At 43.3% G+C, this 22777-nt stretch overlaps 1 protein-coding gene across 3 annotated transcripts in view; it reads left to right on the top strand.

Moving 5' to 3' along the window:
* The window catches only part of Kyat (Kynurenine aminotransferase), a 121669-nt gene that overhangs the window by 24485 nt on the left and 74407 nt on the right, over positions 1-22777 (top strand). For all 3 annotated transcript variants that reach the window (XM_075694632.1, XM_075694628.1, XM_075694637.1), the window contains one exon: positions 4383-4532. In XM_075694632.1, coding sequence (XP_075550747.1) covers positions 4383-4532 — 150 coding nt within the window. The remainder of the gene's footprint in view (positions 1-4382; positions 4533-22777) is intronic.

Genomic DNA, 22777 nt, shown 5'->3' on the forward strand with positions numbered 1-22777 from the left:
CCATGTCGTGCCTCCGTGCAGCGTATTGCATGCCTGTTACAACTTTTCAGGATAGAGTGATGTCCAATCTGCTACCGCAATACACACCCAAGCAGGGCCCGGGACTTGTAGTGCAGATCTCACAGGTGATGGGTGTTCCGTGATGTGCATTACCGTGATGCCTGTGCACATTGCGGCATGCTAAAAGGCGCATTTATTAAAGGAGTATGTATGGCATTACACATGCTTACTTGGAGTCTTAATCAAAACACTTTTTCCATGCAATTGAAGGTGTGCTTATCCTTTCTTTCTGTTGTATAATGTAACATACCTTACATATATCGGTGATTGTGCTATATTCTTGCAAATGCTGTACCTCGACAACCGTGAGTTGGTCAGGTGTCTTACACTCAAGGAAAACAACAGAAAGGGCTTGCTGCACAAGCTGTGCTGCAGAAGTCCTGCTTGCATGTGGCACAAAACATGAAAAAGAAAAGACAATGTTCTTGCAGTTCTTTTCTAAGCAATGATCATACCAAACAGTACAGCACCACTTGGTTTTGGTTAGGTCTGAGTACGGCTTTTGTCTTGCTCATTTGTTACTTTCGCTATGCTACCATTCCTGAGCTCATTACTTGCCAGCAAATGCAATGAGTGACGGCTGGAACAGGGTCAGAGGTTTTTGAGTTTACTGGCATTTGATGCTGTGTAATAAGGTGCAGATTGGCAAGAACAGACACCTAGTGGAAATTACTAAATCTTCTGAGTAAACATGAGTGAAATACAGTTTCTCACTATAATGGCTTTCTACTCTAATTTTATGCCATTGACAATGTAATTTCAATGTTCCAAATTCTTAAAGTAAACAAACTTGATAATAAATGCATGTGCATATCATTATTTCATAATTGAAGCTAAGTATTCATATTAGTGAGAGCAGGATTCCGGGTAATTTGGTAATCCATTACTGAAGTATTATTGCGCAACAAAAAAGACACGGTCGTAAGAGAAGAAGAACGCACACCAAGCGCAAACTTTCAACTAAATTTATTGTGCCACTGAATCGGTTTATATATGTGAAGCAGTATACGCCTCGTGCACTGTCTATAGAGGCGCCACTGATAGCACCTAGCGCGCGCTTCCAACAGTACGCGCGGGAGCAGTAGCAGTAGCAGATGACAACCCTTTGCAGCAAGGATGGATGAAGTTCGCGGCTGCAATTTCTCCTTCGTGCGGGTGCCAGGCTGTTGCTTCTGCGGTGACAGCTGTAGGGAAGACGCTGACCTCTGTGGGAGCGGGTATGAACACAATGTTACCGGTGTTTGGGACAACATGGTCCACATACGTGCCTGGTGCGTCTCGCAGACAAACGCCACGAACCCCATTTACATGAAGTGGAGCTCATGTTTACTAGCCAATAAATTTTGTTGAGTAATGCTATCTCTTGATAGTTTTTTTTTAAAATTCTACCCTTGCCGTAATGTTGCTTCTGTACCTCAATAATTGTCACCCCTCGTTAGTGCAGACTTATATCAAACAAATCAGCGCGGTGCAATGTCTACATATGCCGTTGGGATTTTTCTGCCGACGAATACATGTGACATTGCCAAATAAGTGCAATCGAAGTCGCCTCGAGAAGAGTAATTGTGAATTTATTGATGGAAATGCGTACATTAGTCAACCAAGTCTCCAAACGCATGGGTTAATAAAAGTGCGTGTTAGTGCTGTACTGCCGATGCAATTCTGCTGTATACGCCAATAAACTGCCATTCCCGCTGCAGTTTTTGCTATATTAAATTCCCCAAGGGAGCTGCTTGGAAACGTACAAAGCTAAAGTCTGACTAACTTTTCAATACTTTTTTTATGCTACTAGAGAGAGGTGGCCACATGATATGTGTAAAGGCAGAGCAGTGCCAGTCAAAGTACATGAGCGCTGGCGTCAAGGCCGGGTTTAGTCCTCTGCAGTGTAAGCATAATAATAAAGAATTCAGTTGAGTACAAAATTCACATGCAAGAAGGGACTACGTTGTGAAACAAACAAATCACTCGGCGTGTTAAGTCTGCTCAGGCAGCATTGAGGTGTGATGATTTCCTAAACGTGACGTGAGCTTTTCAGCGAGAAATGGAACAAAAATACCATATGCAGCAACTATTACCAATTCTCCCCCTGAACTACCTATTTTTTAAACACATTTCCCAAAAAAAACACAATATCTAAGATGCCCTCGGGCGAAAAGAATAAAGCTGTTAAAGAAGCACTTCCTTAGTATCATTCCAATAAGACATAGCGTGATTTATACCATTTACAAAAGAGGCAAGGTGAAAACCTCGCAGCTCAAAATAATCAGCAAGATTTGTGCATGGAGCAACTAGCAACAGTTAAACATGTGCGAAGCCACACATAAAATAGATGTAAAAATGTGAAGTGTGCGACAGCTGGTGCGAGGATTTACCGGGCCACATAAAACCAACAATTTCAGTTCTTGCAAACTTCAGTAGCTTTAACATACAACACAATTTGCTCGTGCAGTTGTGCTGCCTAGCTAGCGCAATGCGGTAAAGAAGCTGAAAATAATATGAGCAGCAAACGGCATTCCGGACTTTAGCGAAATGCCTTTAAACCGCATGCTGCACTTCAGACGAACTTCGTCGCTTATGAGTCTAACTATGATCGAGTGGAAAAAAACACTTGACGAGCCAAAGAAAAGGATGGGAACAAGAAATTTCCCGCTGAAGCGACAATCCACTTTTGCTACCGTTGCTCCCGCTGATGAGGCTTTGTGGAGAATGATTAGAACCGTATCGCCGGCATGTTTTTGCCGGTATTTGAGCCCCCACCGTGCAACAATTCTTCTTCGACATTCCTTGAAGCTTTGGTCACCTCATACATACGAAGGGTGTTGACTATTTTGCTCTGAAAAATAAGAAAGTGAATAAGACAGAGAAGCACTATCAACAACGCAACAAACTACGGCATGCGGCTGGCTCCTCTCCCGTGCGTTCTGCGCAAGGCTGCCACCAGTGGCGCGTCCATCGGCGTATAGACTGTGCGTATAGACTGCGCGTACGCGTATAGACTGCGCATGCGCTTGCATGAAGAAAACAAACTGCACATTAGTGTAACATAGTTATGAGTCATGTGATGCTGCCTCCAAGAAACTTAGTTCTTTTTCTGTGAGAGCCAGTGAAGGGAAACTAACACACTTATCACCCAATTTTGCAATCATCTGCGCTTTTTCACGGATGAGCTGCATCCTGCCACGGGACACAATCGTGCAATCATCCTTAATAGGTTTGCAGCCATGACCGCGACAACAAATCGCCAAGAGCCCACCGGTGCCATTTTTTTTTTTTTAACGTTGTTGCGGTGTTCGTGGAGCCGATCATTGAGGCAATGCCCAGTTTGCCCGATATATTGCTTCTCACATGAAAGCAGGAGGTTGTAAACCACATTGTGAATACACTCAACGAACTTGCGGCAGTTCTAAAAACTGTATGTATTAAGAATCACAGTCAATTAAATAGTTAACTGTGATTATCACATAATCTCTAATGTTCACAGGTGTGAATAATGTGCCACCAAAAAAGAAGCAACCCTTTATCTCTATTGCACTGTTTTTAATAATTCGCTGGTTAAAACATGTTGGCGGGCTAGTTGCTTTGAATCAATATAGGATGTGTAAGCGCAACCGAACAAGGATGTAGAAACAGATACACAGAGGTAGTGCTTGTTCAGTTGCACTTACACATTCTATTAAGAATTCTCTGTCTTCACTGAAACACCTGGTACATCGTGATCACATTAAAAGCATTGCAGTACATTATGCAGTTGGCAAATGAATGCAGTGTGGTCAGACCTGCAGGCATCCAGTTGCACTCTAGGACCAATTACTAGTTTTTTGGGTGAGTGACATAGTTCGGGTTGCACTGCTGCAATGTTCAGAGCATGTCGCTAAACTATGCACATGCTCATGTCCTGGCGCTCATGTGCATCAGAGGAAATTGTGGAGAATTCAAGGTTTTTTTTTTTTTCGTTGGTAGCATCTGAAGCGGGGGGGGGGGGAGGGGGGGGGTTTCTTACTTGTTGCGGAGGATCAGGGCTATGGTGTTCTGCAGCTGAGTTCGGGCTTGCAGATCCTGTTTCTGACTGTAGCAGCAATGTTCCGACAAGGGTGGAACATGAAAACCCTTGTGTGTCGAAATTTAGATGTATGTTGTTAATTGAATCGCAGGTGGTCAAAATTTACCCACAGCTCTCCACCACAGCATCTCATAAACCTGCTGTGCAGCTTTAGGACATAAAACGTCACCAACTAAGGGGTCTTATTTATTGAATCAATAACATGATGAATAGCAAGAATAGTCCACTGAGAGACATGTGCCTTAACATTCTTTTCTTGCAGGGTCACCTGCGACTGGTCAATGCGTTGGCCAAGATGTACTCACGGCTAACTGGTCGCCAGATTGACCCTCAGAAGGAGGTGCTGGCCACAGTGGGTGCTTACGAGGCACTCTACACCACCATATTGGGTCTTGTCGACCCTGGAGATGAGGTGGGTTTTGCATTGGCTGAGTATCTTCAGCTTCTCTTTTCTCTTCATTGTGGCTACAGTAACCTCGTTTCTATGGAAGAGAGTTGCAAGAAGGCTGTCCTCTGAAGTTTTGATTTGTGAATTTTTTCATGGATGTATGTTTGTATGTAGATGTATGCATTTATGTCACTGTGTATGTTGTGTAATAAATTGTGGATATAATAAAGGCATTTTCTTGTCAGATGTGACCTCATTATAACAATGCTAGACTGTACTACTGTATACAGTAGAACCTTGTTAATACATTCTCGTTACATGCATTTTCCTGGTACCAATGTTCACAATCGAGAACACAAAAAATGACCCAATAGAGTTATGCTCATTTTTGACCGGTTCATGCATTCCCAGAAAACATGATTTTTCGGCACCAGCATTCAGTACGTTGCCAAATTGTGATCTTACAATATGTTTTCCAGAAGCTAGCTCCCTTGTAAAGAAGGAAAGGTGCAAGGTGCGCGCGATCGAGAATGGTATACAGCTGCCTGCCATGGCAGCTTCACTGCTATACCCACCCGCCCATCTCACACGAAAACACCAGCATGCACTCAGTTTCTCACTTTGGTACCAGCAAATCTTTTCCGGGGTTGTCGCACGCAGCATTCACATCTAGCACCGCTAATCCTATTGTGATAAGCATCTTTGCCTATCTGTTTCACAGCGCATGGTGCTGTCGGAAGCATTGTGTGAGCTATTAATAGGCAATAATCGAAACGTACCACCGTTCCCTGCTGCAGACTGCGATCGTATACATTTTCCGGCCTCTAGATCCCACATGAACAAGAAAGGGCGCGAGGTGTGCACAATCGAGAACAGCACATAGCTGCCCATCTCGCATGAAAGCGACGGCGCGCAGATTCTTATTCTGGTACCAGCAAATCTCCAGCCAGGTCGTCGCATGCCGCATTCACTGCTATTGCCACCAAACCTATTGCAATAAGCATGTTCACCTATCACAGTGTAAGCAGTTATGGGCTCATTCCAATAGCCGTTTCAGTTGGCAGTGGTGTACACTGCCGCCGGTATCCAGTGTCTTTAGCAGCTATCGCCGGGAATGAGAAAAAAAAAAAAAAAAACAGTTCCTGCTAAGATTGAACTCGCGCCTGTTGCGTGGGAGTCGGCTACTCTACCACTCAGCCACGCCAGTACTTGCTAACATTCAGCGGAAAAATTCGCTATAAACGCGTCCTAGCGCGCGAGGAGACATGCGATGTCACATGCACACCGTGTAGCATCGATGCATGCACATTTTGCATTGCAGTTGCATATTATTGCACCAGGTAGAATTGCCATGTAACAGATGCACAGGTAAACGAGGACAAAGGGGGTTAACCAAGGGGCCCGATTTTTATTAGTCATATCATAAGAAGCCAACAAACACTGACACCGAGGACAACATAGGGGAAATTACTTGTGCTTAATAAATGAAATAAAAAAACGATAAATTAATGGAAATTGGATGAAGTGGATGAAAAAACAACTTGCCGCATGTGGGGAACAATCCTACAACCTTCACATTTCGCGTGCGATGCTCTACCAATTGAGCTACCACGGTGCCGTTTTCCCATTCACTTTCTTGGGTATTAATGTTTCCTAGTAGAACAAGGTAGTGGTAAAAGGTAGATAAGGAAGACTAAAGGAAAATAGAAAAAAAAAGGGATTATGGAGATGTATAAGTATTGATGTAATGAAAAACATGTTTGGCATACCTGATTAATTCAAGCAGGTTAAGTGATTGTTTTTCGCCATCCTGCTTAAATATAAATGTCATAAAATTGTCATCATCATTAGCATCATATTGCGCCATTTGACACGCGATGTGACATGTGCACCATGTAGCGTCGATACATACAAACTTTGCATTTCAGTTCCATTATATTCCACCAGGTGTCCCGACATGTAGCAGTTCCATATATTAGTTGCATGCTGCGCATAGCTGGACCTGGTTAACTCAAGCAGGCTAGGTGGCTATTTGTCACCACCCTATTTCGAAGGGGATGCCAATAAACCATCATTATAATCGTCATCAACAGCAGTGTACTGTACCACGGTCAAGGGATGTGATATGTGTGCCACATAGTCTGGATACCTGTGTTTACTCCTTGGTACATGTTATGGTGCCTCCTTGCAAGGTACGAACCGCTGCTGAAAAAGTGAATCGTAGAGCTACGCACGCAACTGCAACCAGGCAACATCAGGCTCAGCAGACTCCTGTGCAGAGAGCAGGACAAGCCATATCAGGAGACATATCCGCAGCTAGCCCCCGATGCCGGGTGGACAGTTCAGATCCTTCTCATGAAAACGACATGAAGAGACTTCGCCACGATGACCCTATAGTGCGTGGTGTGAAAATGGAGCTCCTACGGAGCCGCTCCTCCAGCTTACACTGGGACTGTGCTGCATGTACTGTGCAGGGCTGTGACTTTTTTTACAGTGCGTGGTGCCATTGGTAGCGTACCGCACGGTTTTAGTAGACGATAAACCAAATGTGCCCCTGTTCCCTGCTGCAGGTGGCGTGATGTGGGCATCACGTTTAGCTTTGGTGGCGTCCGGCGTTGCCCAGCAGCTCAATTTGTTTTCGATTTCTCATCGCCCTCTTAAAACACCACACAATAGCAAAACAACAAAGCCTGTCTCGGGCCCCCAGTGCACCACCATCTCGATGCGTGTTGGTGTCTCGTGCGGCAGTGATCCCCGTGATGCTTTGCACTACATAGATGTCAGCAAAAGTTTAGTCTTTCAATTGGTTTAGTTATTTTGGATTGTATGTTTTCCCGGTTAGTACATTTTTTCTCACGGCTTTTTCCAGAACGTATGAATGAGGTTCTGCTGTATATATTATAGGGACAGCAACACATGAAGTCTTCCATGTTAATGTGAGATATAGATTGTGCAAAGCTAATTTATAAGGGTGGGCTTAGTGCAATTTTAATTTGAACCAAATTCAAATAAATTTCTTCCGAAAGAACATATTTACTTTTGCATTTTCAAGGCTAAGGCTTCACAGAAGTGCTACAGTAATTGTAACAAGCAGATGTGCCAAAAAATAAAAATATCAAAGTGTAATTAATGTTGCAAAGCTGGTATTATTGACAAAGGTTAAAAGATGGCTTTGACAGAATAAAATTTTTTTAGAAATGACAGTGTTTCTCAGATTTTACTTGCTTATTGTCTTTTATACAGATAAGCTACTGTGGCCATTCTTTTACTCATATAGCTATAAGTTTCAAGGCTTTATAGAAATGGCATGTGGAAAGACAGGTTTCACCACAGTTTTATTTGCATAATGCTGGATGCCTAAAATATGTCTGAATATGAAAGTAACCCAAATGCTGCAATACATGAAAGATCACCTGCATTGCTTGTTTTTGTGCACAAATGTGTAGGGCCACCCATGGAAATTTCTATGCTAGCTGGTGTGCCTTTTATATGACAGCTAGTTTGCTGCGGCACTTCAGCATAAAACAGGTACACAGTGGCTGTGCACTATGCTGCCAAGATATGGTTGAGATTAAAAGGATGAAAAGTAGACTGCATTGATTGTGTGCATGGGTTTTTTGAACCAAAGCAAGCTGCCTCAAGCTGAAGCTACCTGCGCATTCTGGCCTAGCCTTTTCACCAGCACTTGAAAACTGCTTTTGTTTGTAGTCCAAATGACATGACGGGTTACTTATGCGGATACTGCTGTGCTGCTTTCGTTTTGCCAGGACTTTTTTGCTTAGCGGCCATTAGTGGCACTCAACGCCTTGTGTCAGAAGCCCGGGTTTGTGGGCTTCCTCAGTGATAATATGCAGTGATAATATGCTGGCTAATATGCTCTCTTTCATAGAAATGAGGTTCCTTCAGTTACGATGCTGAGAAGTGAGAAGCTGAATGCTTGTGTTTATGTCAAGGTTGCTTTCTGTAAAATTTCGTATAGAAAGGGTGTTATGGCAATTTTTTTAGTTGCATCACCATTGCATCACCACAGTACACATAATCTATAGAAAGGATAAATAAAAGCAGTTTGTGAAAAGGTTATGCGAGAAGAGGAAAGATCAAGAAATTGTAAAAGTGTTCTGTTTGAAAGCAGAGTGCGAGGAGCATACCTGGTGCACATGCCTGTTGTGCATCACTAACAATTCCTGTGTGTGCTTTGGCATCTCTTGTGAAATTCCTCTATGCTAATTTTTCATGTGTGTAACTACTGCTGCTTAGAGCTTAATTAGAGGTGAACGTGTACAATTGCGTTTAATGAATTAAAAATTCAATACTGGTCTCACACTTGTAAAAGGCTCTATGTCTTTAGTATTGCAAACCATAAATATGGAAAAAGTTGCATTGCGGCTACATGGAAAAACCCAATGGCCATTGAAGCATTTGAATACTTAGACATTAAATACTTCTGGTGCCATGATTGTCAGCAACTGTTCTGTATTCATGGAAGCAAGCAGCTCTGAAAATTAATGTAAAGGAGGAAAACATTTTTAATTAACCAATTGAGAGTCGTCGTCTTCATGCATGTATGGCGACGAAAACAAATTCCATATAGTTATGGCCGTACATATACGGCAACGACTGAATGTTTGAAAAAAACATGCATTTTCGGAATGAAGCATCGCCGTATACACCTCAGGAGGTGCTGCAACCTTCTGTGACTTCTAGAAGAACCTTTGTACTGCTGTCTTTTGGCTTCCGGCAAAACAAATTTTTTGCTTTGCTCTATGGTGTCTATCACCATAGTAGAGTAAAAACTTGTTATTTCGAATTTTGCAGGGCTGCTACGAAAATTCGAATTACACAAAATTCGAACTAATGAAAGTCGGAGGAAAAAAATTGCTCAGTTAAGGCACGTATATAGTCCAATGTAGCGTGAGCGTGCACACACACTACGTCAGGTGCGGCCAACGCGGTTTGAGATGTTGAGGTGGCTCTTGCTCCATCTGCGCATTCATCGCACCGACTGTGCTGACCCACAATGCATGGCGCAGAGAAAAAAAATATCTGTTTTGCCTTAAAGGCGAAGCATCGATTGGGATAGCAAATTAGAAGATCGCTATACGAAGTAAAGATAGTAGTTAATTGGCCGTATAAGCTTGTAAACATTCGCTTACTTACTAAATGAACAATCACGGTGATACATGTGCACGGGTAAACATGAACACATCTCACTTGATGACCGCGGAAACTCGCTGAAAAACGCTGGAGTGAGGAATTGCGGCCATAGCAGTGAGTGAATTGACCTTCGTACATCTCTTGCTTCAACGTTAATGAAACATAGAAAGCACATTGCATATGAAGCTACCAGCACTACACTGACTCTGCAAACATTGCAGATCGCTTTGAAGATAGGCCAGCAGGGGCGCGTACTTTAGCCACGTCATAAATCGCTTTCAATATAGGGTGCACGGCTGCACCGTAAGCAGCAGCTGCCGGAGAAAACCGTACCCCCCCTCCCCCCCTCCTTGTCCCACCCTGGTGCCTTCTGTCGCATAATTTCTGTCGCAATATAATGGTGCCCACGCCGCTTTGCCGATGGTCACATACAGCCGTTCAAAGTGTTCAAAGCGGCACGTGGATTTGGGATTATTCTGCTCCAAAGAGAGCAGCTGACGGCAGGAACGTCGACGTCTAGAGGGGACGGCATGTTGGCTGGCGCTGTGCAAGCGGCATAGGGTGACTGGCTGCAAGCGACGCAGGCCGAAAGCGTCGGACCATAAAACACCCCTTTGCTCTGTCAACGCTCACCGCAGGAATAAGCGCTGCGCTCTAAAATGCACTCGCAAAACGCACCACAACCTGCTGTGACATTGGTCTCCATTGTACTTTCATAGCTGCACTGGCTGCACGCCGCCGAGTTCCACTATACAAATAGGTGGCGTTCAAACGCATATCCCAGCGATGCTTTCCTTTCAGTAATAGCCACGAATCTCAAAGGCTATGCTTTTTGGTACTGTGAGCGCTGATAAACATCATGGCAGCCATGTTTCAGACATAACCTAGTGCAGCTTCTTGGCAGAACACCTCGTAGAGAAAGAGCATAGCCTCCAAGATGTAACATGAAAAAAAGAAAGAAAAAGGAAGAAAAAGAAAAACGCACCGCGCCGCATACGCGTTTTTATTTTGAAGGTCTTGAGAGAGGAAGAGAAGCGACCTGCAACAGACGCGTTGGCCATGCCTGGCCAGGTACAAATGCGTCTCTGTCTCTCTCCAGTCGAGCCTAAAAGGGCTGCAGATGGAAAGAGCAAAGCTGTGTTGCCCATGCGCTGACGCCAGCGTCACCTGCGTGCTCCCGCGCACTAGCACTCCCCCATCTACGTTGACTCAGAGTTCGTATTATTGGTGACGGTGCGGATTTCAGTGTGAATTAGTGGGACGCATTACACATTACTTTCAATTCATCGTTGGACAGACTGTGATGGTAGTTTGAATTGAGTTGTGAATGAATGAGCTTTTACTGTAGTTATGGAGCATTTCCGCTTCTGCCAAAAAAGCATGGTCACGAGCAGCATGCTAGTGACCGTGCTTTCCTGATTTATAATCTGCATTTTCATGCTTTTCGTTACGAGATGTTTGCCTGCATGACCCTCTCATAGGCGTGCAATTAAATTGTTTACAAGTGGGCTCTCGCAAACCGGTGATACTGTTGCACTTGCATATTTTTCTTCAAGGCGCTCAAGGACTGATAGATCTTAACCTAAAGATCCAACATTTGATTGCTGCAAGTTTCTCACTCATTCTCACTACTCGACATGCTTACGGGCGTTCACATGGCACACCTCACTTATGCTGCAGCCTGGGTCTGTTGCTGGGTCCGTATTCTCTAACATTCCACATCATTTTCTATTCTTCGGTCCCTTCGTTATCAGTCGAAGGCCACTGCACTGCTGTCTTTGCTGGGATGGCTCTCTCAGCGCAACGCATGATAAATATAGACAATGAAATGGACAGTTTCAAATTGTCTTCCTACTTGCATGAAACCTATTAAAACTTCAAAGTAAGTCGTAATATTACCACACTTGTAAAAATAACAATTGAATTATGGTTGTTTAATGCATGCACACATAAAATTTTTTTTGCTTCATTGCCACCTAGAAAACTTATTACTTTTTTTTCAAATAAGTCGCTCTGAAAAATTTACATAGGTGAGAAAAAAATTGTGACCCTGGGGGATGCCTTTTCTGAAAAAAATGTGACCCTTGAAGGGTTAATGCAGAGAGTTATGTTTGCAGACTTATGTTATATGTTTCATTTTGCTCATAGCTATGTGAAATGCTGGTTTGTGATATTCTAACTAGGAAAAAAATGAACTTATGCAGGATGTGGGGGGTCCTTGAATTGACAAGCAAATATCCACCATGCATGCTTCTTTCTCCACTCAGAAATCACCGCACCTTATTTAGTTTTTGCAAAAGATAGGAATACAAGTTCAAGTGAGACAATCTCTTCCATTAGCTCCCTTTCCAATCTCCCACACTCTCACTGACGTTGGAGGGGTAGAAAGGAGACTGGAGAGGGATGACTAAAGCATGCCATGTGGGGTGCGTGGCACAAAGGTGGGGATGGCGAAGCACCTCGAATTTTTTTCATTTCCTGGATTTTGCGGTCCTTTTCTATTTAGCATAGCCAGATTTAATTGATATAGCCAATAATGTGGCATGGGAACATTGTAGTAAGCAGTTCATTTTGTCATAGAACACGCACAAAAGTCCAGGGTGGGGCAGCTGCTCGCTGTTACAATTGAGTAGGGATGTGCGAATATTCAAAACTTTTGAATAACGAATCGAACAGTGTTTCATTCGTAAATGTGAATGTTTTAAAATGTTAACTGAGCTCAATTAAACATAAGATTGGAGCAAAATATCGGTAAATTTTCACCCCCCATGGGCATAACATAGACATAAAACATGAGAACTTGTGTAGTGTAGCCATAGGTCGGCACACTCACTCATGAGTGCACTCACTCACTCACTCACTCACTCACTCACTCACTCACTCACTCACTCACTCACTCACTCGCTCACTCGCTCACTCACTCACTCACTCACTCACTCACTCACTCACTCCTTTGAAATGAGTACGAGTGAGTGCCAGTGAGTACGAGTGAGTGCCAGTGAGTACGAGTGAGTGCCAGTGAGCGGAGGCGAGTGCGAGTGAGTGCCAGTGACTGTGTGCAGAGGTGAGTGCGAGTGAGTGCCAGTGACTGTGTGCAGAGGTGAGTGGAAGTGAGTGAATGGAGGTGAGTGTGAACGAGAGTGAGTGCCTGTGAGTGTGTGCAGAGGTGAGTGGAAGTGAGTGTGAACGTGGTGAGTGGAAGTGAGTGTGAACGTGGTGAGTGGAAGTGAGTGTGAACGTGGTGAGTGGAAGTGAGTGAATGGAGGTGAGTGGAAGTGAGTGAATGGAGGTGAGTGGAAGTGAGTGTGAACGTGGTGAGTGGAAGTGAGTGAATGGAGGTGAGTGTGAACGAGAGTGAGTGCCTGTGAGTGCGAGTGCAGGTGAGTGTGAACATGAGTGAGTGCTTGCGAGTGTGAACGTGGTGTTTGGGAGTGAGGGCAGGTGAGTGTGAGGGCAGGTGAATGTGAACGCAGGTGAGTGTGAATGCAGGTGAGTGGAGGTGGACATGAACACGAGTTATTGAGTGCAGGTGAGTGTGAATGTGAGTGCTTGTGAGTTGAGGCGAGTCTGAATATGGAGTGTTATGAATGTCAGTAAGGGCTCGTGAGTGCTAGTAGACGTGAGTATGAAGGTGAGCGAGTGAGAGTAGACGTGAGTAATAACGTGGGGGAGTATATCACAGCTAGCACAACAATTGAAGACGTTTATTAAAGTTCCTTTTAAGAGTGGAACACGATAGTGTAAATGTGCTATGTTCGCATCGGAAAGCATGGAAGGCTGTTGAAGGGACCCTATCAAAGAGAAAATGGCCGCATCATCGAAGACGTGCATGTGCCGCATCTGAACTTATTCATATAAAACCCCATTTAAGAGCATGCGCACCATCGACTAATAGTGGCTGAATGCGTTAACATGCTGGTCTCGCAACCCATAGTTCATGGGGTCAAATCCCCAGGAACTTCTCATATAATAATATCCGGGGTTTTACTTTACTAAACTACGATGTGATTAAGAGGCACGCCGCAGTGGCAGACTCCGGATGAACTTAGAACACCTGTGGTTCTGGCATTCTGCCCTCATCGAAATGTGGCCACCGCGGCCGGGGATCGAACCCGTGTCCTTGAGCTTAGCAGTGCTACTTTTCAAATATAATGTCACTTGGCAGAACTACAAGAATAGTCTCAAACGATAGCACAAACACAAAAGCAAATGGATTCTATTATGCTCAGTTCGACGTGCCTACTGGTGTAAATTCTAGGATTACAGGTATTCTGGGCTGTTCAACAGGTTTGTGATATTTCCGCCCAAAACTGCTTTGGTAGCAAAGTGAAATACAATCTACAAAATGTTCCAATTAACTAGTTTCTTCAGGACTGAAAAAACTAAGCGTAGAGACATATCTCCTCATCCCAAAGGCCTTGTGGACTTCCTCTCATCACTTGACTCTCGCCCTCCCAGTTTTGGCGCTTGCTCAGGAGGTGTAGAGCAGCTTCCATAGAGTTACGCGAGTTCAGACATTAATAAGTTCTGCTGTTTGCGCATGTGTTTCTATCATATTTTATATTGTGTAATATTTGAGAAGCAGTGAGAGAGAGCTGTTAACCTGCTCGAAGCAAGGGATGTTAGTGCATTTCAGCAGAGTATCTGCATTTCTTCGGTTTTTTTTTTGTCGTGTTGTGTTGGCTGTCTGCAGCTAGCTGGAAGTGTTTTGAAGCCAGGTCACTTTCTCCAGCCCTGTGAAATTTGCACGTACCACATTGCTGTAGTTTATACAGTTTTGTCGTGTTCTGAGCATTTATTGTGTGAATGGCTCTTCCGCTGAATCCTCGTTAGGCGGGCCAAGGGTGGAAAAATATTTCCTTTCCTGTTGTGAAAAGAGCGCGGATTGAATGCGCTCAAGTAGGTGAAAGGAAGTTGCGCAGTGTTTATTTTTTTAGGAATACTGCCGATCTCACTAAAGATTGTTCCAGGGAAGGCATACATATAAATAAAAAAGAAGCACAATCAAGTAATTTATACAATGGAAAACACTAAAACACTAGCAGATTTAATACATGAAATTATTAGTAGCAGTACGCTTGGTATGAGTAAAAAATAGAAATCGCGAAATGTACGAAGACAGGATGCGCGATGATGCAATCAGATTATTCAGCCAAAATCCCGATACAGGTTTTAAAAAGAAATTGTTCACAGAAACTGTTCAGCATTAATAAAGGGAAAACTAGACATCCACCGGTTCGTAGCAACTGCTACAAAGGAAACCCATACGTGTTCCTCGAAAGAAAAGCCTCGCAGTTGAAGAAAAATTCATCCTGGTCCGGGACTTGAACCCGGGATCACTGCTTTTTCGGGGCAGCTGCTCTATTATCTGAGCTAACCAGGCGGCTAGCAGATAGTAGGGCAAAGTCAAATTTGTCAACAACTCGAAACAAAGGCAAGAGTTTGACAAAATAGTTCTTGCGGAAACCCGTAAGGTGGAGAGAGGTGATTAATAAAGGGAAAATTAGACATCCACCAATTTGTAGCAACTGCTACAAAGGAAACCCATACGGGTTTCTTGAAATTCATCCTGGTCCCGGACCAGGACGAATTTTTCTTCAACTGCGAGTCTTTTCTTTCGAGGAACCCGTGTGGGTTTCCTTTGTAGCAGTTGCTACAACCCGGTGGATGTGTAATTTTTCCTTTATTAATCACCTCTCTCCACCTTGCGGATTTTCGCAGAACTATTTCGTCAAACTGTTCAGCATGTACATTAATTTCCACCATAGCTAATGTTACGCTTTGCTTGTGTGGCAACTGTTAGCGCGAGTACAAAGTGCAGAGACATTCAAAATCGGGCATGGGAAGCCCTTTGCAGACGGTGCCAAAGGGCCAGGAAATGTAAGGCTTCTCGGTTCTAGGGAGGCGCCGACGAGTCGCCGAGACGTGACCGTTGAAAGTCATGCGAGCCGTGTGCGTGCCTGTGTGTACCTGCAGCACCTATGCTTACTTGGGACGCTCACCCCTTCTCCCCATCTTCTGACGCGACAAGTTGGTGCCGGGTGCTTGCAGGTGCGCGCACGAGACAGTTAAGCCCATTTATGGTCCGATCTTGTGCCTGCATTCCTGATTGGACCAAACTGTGCTAGGGTGACCTAGAATACTGGGAGGGTGAAGCTTTTCCAGAGAATTGCCACGCCGCCATGTTGTTTTGCCGCATCTGCTGGCTTTCTCTGCTGTGGAAGCTGCGCCAAAGCGGTGGACGTCTGCTATGCGCTTGATATTTGGTCGCTATTAGCCAACATTGCGATAATTAAGCTTGTATAATATACAACGTCACTGCAAGATAATACTGCAGCGACTTGTCACACAGAGAACGCGTTTGTGTGCTGTAAATATGGGGATTTTGTACATTTCCTTCTATGCTTGCAGGTTTGTCACTGCGATGATCCGCACTTATGGGGCTGTTTCCGGCACACATTCAGTGTGCAGTTCATTGTGAGCGGATGTGTTTAGTTAAGTGTGGCATGGCAAACGTAAACATGCTGCAAAATGGAATAAGCACGAGATGACGCGCATAAACAGGAGAGTGAAGCAGATATAAACGGCTTGCTCATGCTAACGCTTTGTGCCTTTACTTTCTTTTATTTCATACATTAGATTTGGTTTAAAGACCACCTCCCACGCTCTGCTATTTCCTTCTTAACATGAAAGTAAATTTAGCAATTCATTCTGTATGCTCGCCGGTTTGTACATAGCAACTACATATACTTGCTGATCAATTAATATGTAGCTGTAATTACATAATGAAAAGAGACAACTTATTGTAAGGATGTAAACTTTTCACATTTTACTACCATTGAAGGCAATATCAGTACTGATATTTGAAGTTAATAGAAATATTTGCAGTGAATCAAGGGTGGTAATTTGATGCAGACACACATAACATCGTCATGCATAATAAATGCTTGCTAGTTTACGTAACAATCCTACGTTAGGCAATAAATTACGCTTATCCCACTGGCAGGCCATTTGCATATGATAGCATGAGACAAGTTACATGTTGACGATTTATGAGAGGACTCACGGATTATATAACAAGGCTATTGTAACAGTTAAACTTTCACATAATAAATGCGTAAACGGCTGGGCCAGTAATGGTTATATATTCATTTCAATATAGAAAATAAATTGTGTATAAATGGAAAATTTCCTAAAAGGAGTAGGGGCTGGACAAATGCAGATGACGCAGATGTAAGATTCAATGCTTCTGGCGGGTTGACCGGATGTCTCCGCGTCATATCACCTCCAGACCTCGCTCCTCTCTCTTCTCATTGACATATCACATGTAAAGCAAAGCCCCTGCACCTTTTTAGTCGTACGGCGTAATCTTAGTAATGTAGTCTCCGCATTACATGATCACCTCCAGTCTTCGAACCTTTCTCACTTCTCATATTGAGCTATCACACAGCGTAATGTCGTCCCCACATTGCATGACCGCTCCTGATGTTTCTTTGCTTTCTCTCTTCTCTTTGCTCATTCTGTAGTTACGCGCCTCCGCCACATTGCTAGGCATTGCATCTTTGCATCAATTCAGAGCCAATGATGATTTCAAGATGACGCAGGTGGTGCAAAGCCAGAAAATGTGGCTTAATCGAAAGGCTGATAGAAAAAGGCAACCAGTCCGGTGCAGAACCGGATTACGCCGAACGCGTGTCTGAAGGAAGTGATGAAAGGCTAATTTTTTACATTTGCAGCTATGTGACTAGGAAGTTTGTTCAGGAAAGAAAGTGTGAGCACTGTCGCGACATTCTACTAACCAAGAAAGAATATGTTAGTCACTTGAGCGCAGCTGGTTACACACGTCTAGCGGCGGGACAAGGGAGGCTTGCTGTACCCATCTGGCCATCTCATTAGATTTATCAGAGATTTTGAGAACTTTTTCACAAGGTGTTTCAGTACTATGGAGCTTCAGCACGAAAGCGTGATGCATGGACGTTATCGAACTCATCAGGAAAAAGCGGGAAGTTGCAGTCCAGTGCCCCATTCGCGCACACTCACTTGCCGCTGAAATTATTGCTTTCCATGTAACTACTAAGTCTCCATTTTTTTGCAAAGTCTTTGAAACGCGCGAACGCTAACCACTGTGAATCTTCAAAATATCTGAAGTTAAGCTGCTGTATGTGTGACTGGGTTATTTGAATCTGTTTAAAACATTCTCATCTGTTGCACTTTTTATGGTGAAGCAATCCCAACACCTCGGATGAATATTTTTATTGATGTACAGTGATCCCTGCAGAAAGACACAAAGCCAATGCATGACTGACTCCAGCATACTCCAAAACATCCACTCTATACCTGTTTATAAGGAATATTTGTTGTCTCATGTTATATTTTTGTTAGGCACGGAACATAGCTCTCTATATTTGTTGATTATATTTATCATTTATATAGAGCAGGTTTGTATTCCTGAACAATTTTCTAAAGTGATTGAAATAACACTTTTACGTTTTTACATTGCTTGCCGTATTTTTGATTTGGCAGTTATTTATTTTATGCAGCAAAAATGCTAGTATCTATGCATTTAATTTAACTTTATCTGGATATCAGTACAGTCTCTTTCTGTGCGACACCTTTTGTGTAAAACCTTGTGGAATAAAGTTTTCCTGGCATTGCTTTTATTTCTAATGTCTGCATTTAATATAAGCTTCGTCTAAGCACGCCGAAGTTCGTTGCTGCATGCTGTCTCTGAAGCGAAATAAGCTAACATGATTACGGCGCTACGGCCGTCCCTACTCTTTATCTTGTTTCACTTACGCTCTCTTTTGGTGCTCTTTGGATATTAAAGTACTAGTCGAGGCTAACAAATTTTCGAATTAAAATATTTGGATATGGCTGTAAACCACTGGCAACCGTGACTGGGAGGCTCGTAGTGGTGAGCGAAGCTGTAACTGTGCCTGTGTGCTGCAGCTGACTGCGTGAGCAATTCGGTTTTTTTCGTTACTCTTAATTATTGCATACGTCACCCTTTTGCCCAATTACCCATGCGAATAACTTTGTTTTCATTCTCTCCTTGTGCATGCGACTTCATTTTGCATGTTTCTAAGCACGTACAGCTCCCACATTACCATTTCTGAACTCTAGCACCGGAACTAGGCTGCACTGATGCCGTTCGACACATGATTTTTGCATTATCTTGCTGCTCCAGCACTAAGACAATGCTTAAAGATGGGTAAGTTCCATGCCGTACCGCACCATTGAAGTTAAATAGCCTCCAAGTGTCTTGCGTAGAAACTCAACTCAAGAAAACTACAGCGCGTAGCAAACGCCCCTGGCTTTCCACTTGCTTCCCGACCGCAGAAAGCCCACGAGTCCGGCACAGCAGTGGTGCTGCGCGGCAGTTCCCCGCAAATGCCTCGTGCGGCAGCCGGCGCTTAGGACACTCTTCCAGTATTCTAGGCATGAAGGATTTTAGGTGACTTTAACCGTGCTCGTGTTCCAGACTGCCGTGTGAATCTCTGCAAGGCTCCCATTGGTCGAGTTAATGCAGCTCCTCTGTGGGGCAAATCATAGATTTATACCAATTTCCTTAGAAATTACTTCAATAAAAAATTTTATATTTTGACGCTAGCGCCAAGGCGCTCTTCAGTTACGGCCCTTTCGGGCAGGCGATACTTTCAGAAAGTGGCAGCGCACATGGTTGTTTACGTCGTCATGGCAACAGGGACAGCAGCCACACAGTACCTCCTCTCCAAAGCAGCTTTTTAAAAATTATTATAGTGACTTGTCCGGCAGGCTACCCACTTCCCCCCCTCCCCCCCTCTCCTGTCACATGCGCAGTTTTTTTTTTTTGCTTTTGCCTGTGCCAGCAGCGTGTTCTTTGTACACGCATGCTACGCCGCGAATAGCTTTCTTTCTTTTTTTTTCATTCAAATACACACCAAATGGACGCCACACGCGAGTACACAAATAACGCCAATGCATCCTTCAATGCATAAAGACGCATTGGAATTGTTTGTTCCAGACTCCAGTGCTGTGAAGACAGAACCCCGTACGGGATATAAAGAAATAGTGCACTGCTCTGTAGATAACTCTGCTTCTAACTTTTTTTAGTTGCTGGTATACACTACGGTGCTCTGTTGCTCGATGTTCGCTCACCCGTAGCGATGTATTAAACCAGTTTGTTTTACATCGTCTCATCTACGTGCCGTTCCCTCCTCGATGATCAACGAGGGGCAAGCTCCAAGCAAACGCCGTTAAAGTTGGTGGCCGCTCGAAGTCATGAAGTAATTTAACTATAAAGCGTTAGTAATTGAAGGACTAAGCTCATTTCGTTCCCTAATTGTTTTAAGTAAATATGAATATTTAAAGCAGTTTGAGTTAAAGGTGTATTCATTAGGTGTTCTAGAGTGCTTGTGGCGTGTTGACCTAGAACGATTTAAAGAACTTCGTATGGACATGCCAATGGTTTTGTCACCATGAATAAATCGAAACAAAAACTTTAGTCATGCTAGTTTTGCCCTACTTTGCAGTGTTAATAAACCAGCTCTTTTTAATAAATCAGTCGATGAATATGTTAACTTGTATTTACTATAAATGAACTTTATTACCTTCCTCTGCACCCCCTCTTATGAGTTTTTTTTTGTGTATGTAAATCAAACAATACTGGCGCACTCCAGCACTGGTCAAACAAGCATTTTGTAGGCCAGCAAATTTGTATCTTCTGGCTCAAGACGAAAGCGTCTTCTCAGAAAGATGAGTCGCTTTGGTGCTCAGCATATAGATTGATTTATACTTGAGGTTATACCCGCCGTGGTTGCTCAGTGGCTATGGTGTTGGGCTGCTGAGCACGAGGTCGCGGGATCGAATCCCGGCCACGGCGGCCGCATTTCGATGGGGGCGAAATGCGAACACACCCGTGTGCTTAGATTTGTGCTTAGAACGGATACACGTTAAAGAACCCCAGGTGGTCAAAATTTCCGGAGTCCTCCACTACGGCGTGCCTCATAATCAGAAAGTGGTTTTGGCACGTAAAACCCCAAATATTATATTATTATTATACTTGAGGTTATGTTGCTAACATGGGTTTCCCATTGGAGCGTGCATGTTAAAGTGAGACCTAAACATTTGCCCTGAAATACACAAGTGAGAGGTGTGTCATTAATAATGTAAGTAAAATCAGATATCTGTTTCTTTCTACTTATTGTTAGCATTACTTATCTTTGGGCATTTAGAGTCATCTGCCACTCCTGACGCCAAGAAAAAGTAGAATTTTGTATATGATGATCATCGTTGCAATTAATTTTGCGGTACGAAAAACAATAGTCAGCGAATGGACGGTTGTTACAATGTAATCGGGAAGACAAATCGTTGATGTTATTAAAAATAAAACTGGTACCAAAACACTGCCTTCTCGCGCTCCAGATATAATAGGTGCTAAATTGTAAACTTCGGTATGAATATACACGGATTGTGAGTGGCAGAGGGCATACTCACTCATGAGTGCACTCACTCACACTCACTCGCACTCATTTCAAAGGCGTGAGTGTGAGTGTAAGCGGACGGGAGTGTGAGCGAAGTGAGTGCAAGTGTGAGTGGAGATCAGTGGGAGTGCGAGCCAGTGAGTGTGAGTGGAGGTGAGTGCCAGTGACAAATGGACATGAGTGTGAGTGGAGGTGAGTGAGTGCGGGGCTTTGCAAAATTATGTTGAGTGAGTGTGAGTGAGTATTCTCCCACAATGCCAACCTATGAGTATAGCAAGCTAAATCACTTGGGTAGCCATACGTTACAGGCTATACAGCAATCATTCGCACTCTCTGAAGAGTCCTGTACAAGCGAAGAAACTACTTGATTGTTCCTAATGCTCCATTTGTGCTTTTAATAAATAACGCTTCATAATGTACGATGTGATGACAGAAACTTGCTAAATTAAAGAATACTAAGTAGTTTTATATTAATTGTGAAACTGGCTGTTAATTATTTAAAAACTATTCATTATTTGATTTAATTTGCTTCTGGCACTATTCGATTCAGTCTCAAAAAACACTTGTACTCCCACTCCTTTTCAGTATTGCCGAAACCGGTAGTGCTATAAGTGTATTCAACTGCTTCTTTTTGTCTCAATAAAATGTTTCAATGTTTGTCCCCTCTGCTCTGTACATGCAACCCAGTCATAACAATTATCGGTTATAGCAATGGAATTTTCTTGTCACTTGAATATTGGTAGTATAAGTGGGTTCAACTGTATTGCCCTTGTGTTTATTTGAAGCAGGTTACTACATGTGTGTATATACTCTTGAGAAGAAGAATAATGCAATGGCATGTTTAACTCTTACTTGCAGAATAAACTTGTATGCATGAAAAACTGAAATTTATTGAAGTGGTAAACAGCTGGTAAGGAAATGCTGTTACCACAATGAAAAATGTTTTTCTGGTTTTCACTCATATAAATTGACGTGGTCACCTAGGGTGACCACGATGCACTAAGAGTCTAGAAGTCACTTTTAGTGGAGGCCAGCCCAACAGACTGTTTCCTAGCAGGTGCAAGAGGACATTCACGTCTCGCACATCCATGCTGTCTTTGAAGTTTGGGATTTTGTACTGCAGGCAACACACCTTTGTAGGATGCACCTTTCCATCTGGTGCTTGTAGTGAAATAAAGCTAAACCTCGAAATAAAGAACTGCAATAGGTTTAATCCTTTATATAACAAAGTCAGTAAAATCAGCAATTTGCTTTGTTATATTGAAATTTCATTTGATTGAAATTATACCTTTTATGCAAATGCGTACTATTGCCGGTGCATTCTTTGTTGCATGATAGGAGCCACAAGATTTTCTGAATTATTGGGCAGTCAGGAAATGCACATTTGAACGAAAAAAAAAAAGTGTTTTGTTGAATTCGAAAGTCGGCAATGAAAGATGCTGTTTCATGTTGTGTAAACTACTTTCACATCGGTAATATAAACTGAAGGCAGCCATGCTTTTGTGTACACTCTGGCCCCCGCAGCTGATGGTGTCACTCGCAGTGGGACAGTGCTATCATAAAAAAATGCTGGCAACGTGGGGTAAATGCTTCATCTGCCTTTTGCTTCGACACGTCTTCGAAACTCTGGATTATTCAACCTCTAGTACTTAA

The sequence above is a fragment of the Dermacentor variabilis genome, chromosome 1 (assembly GCF_050947875.1).
Source record: "Dermacentor variabilis isolate Ectoservices chromosome 1, ASM5094787v1, whole genome shotgun sequence".
Taxonomy (NCBI): domain Eukaryota; kingdom Metazoa; phylum Arthropoda; class Arachnida; order Ixodida; family Ixodidae; genus Dermacentor; species Dermacentor variabilis.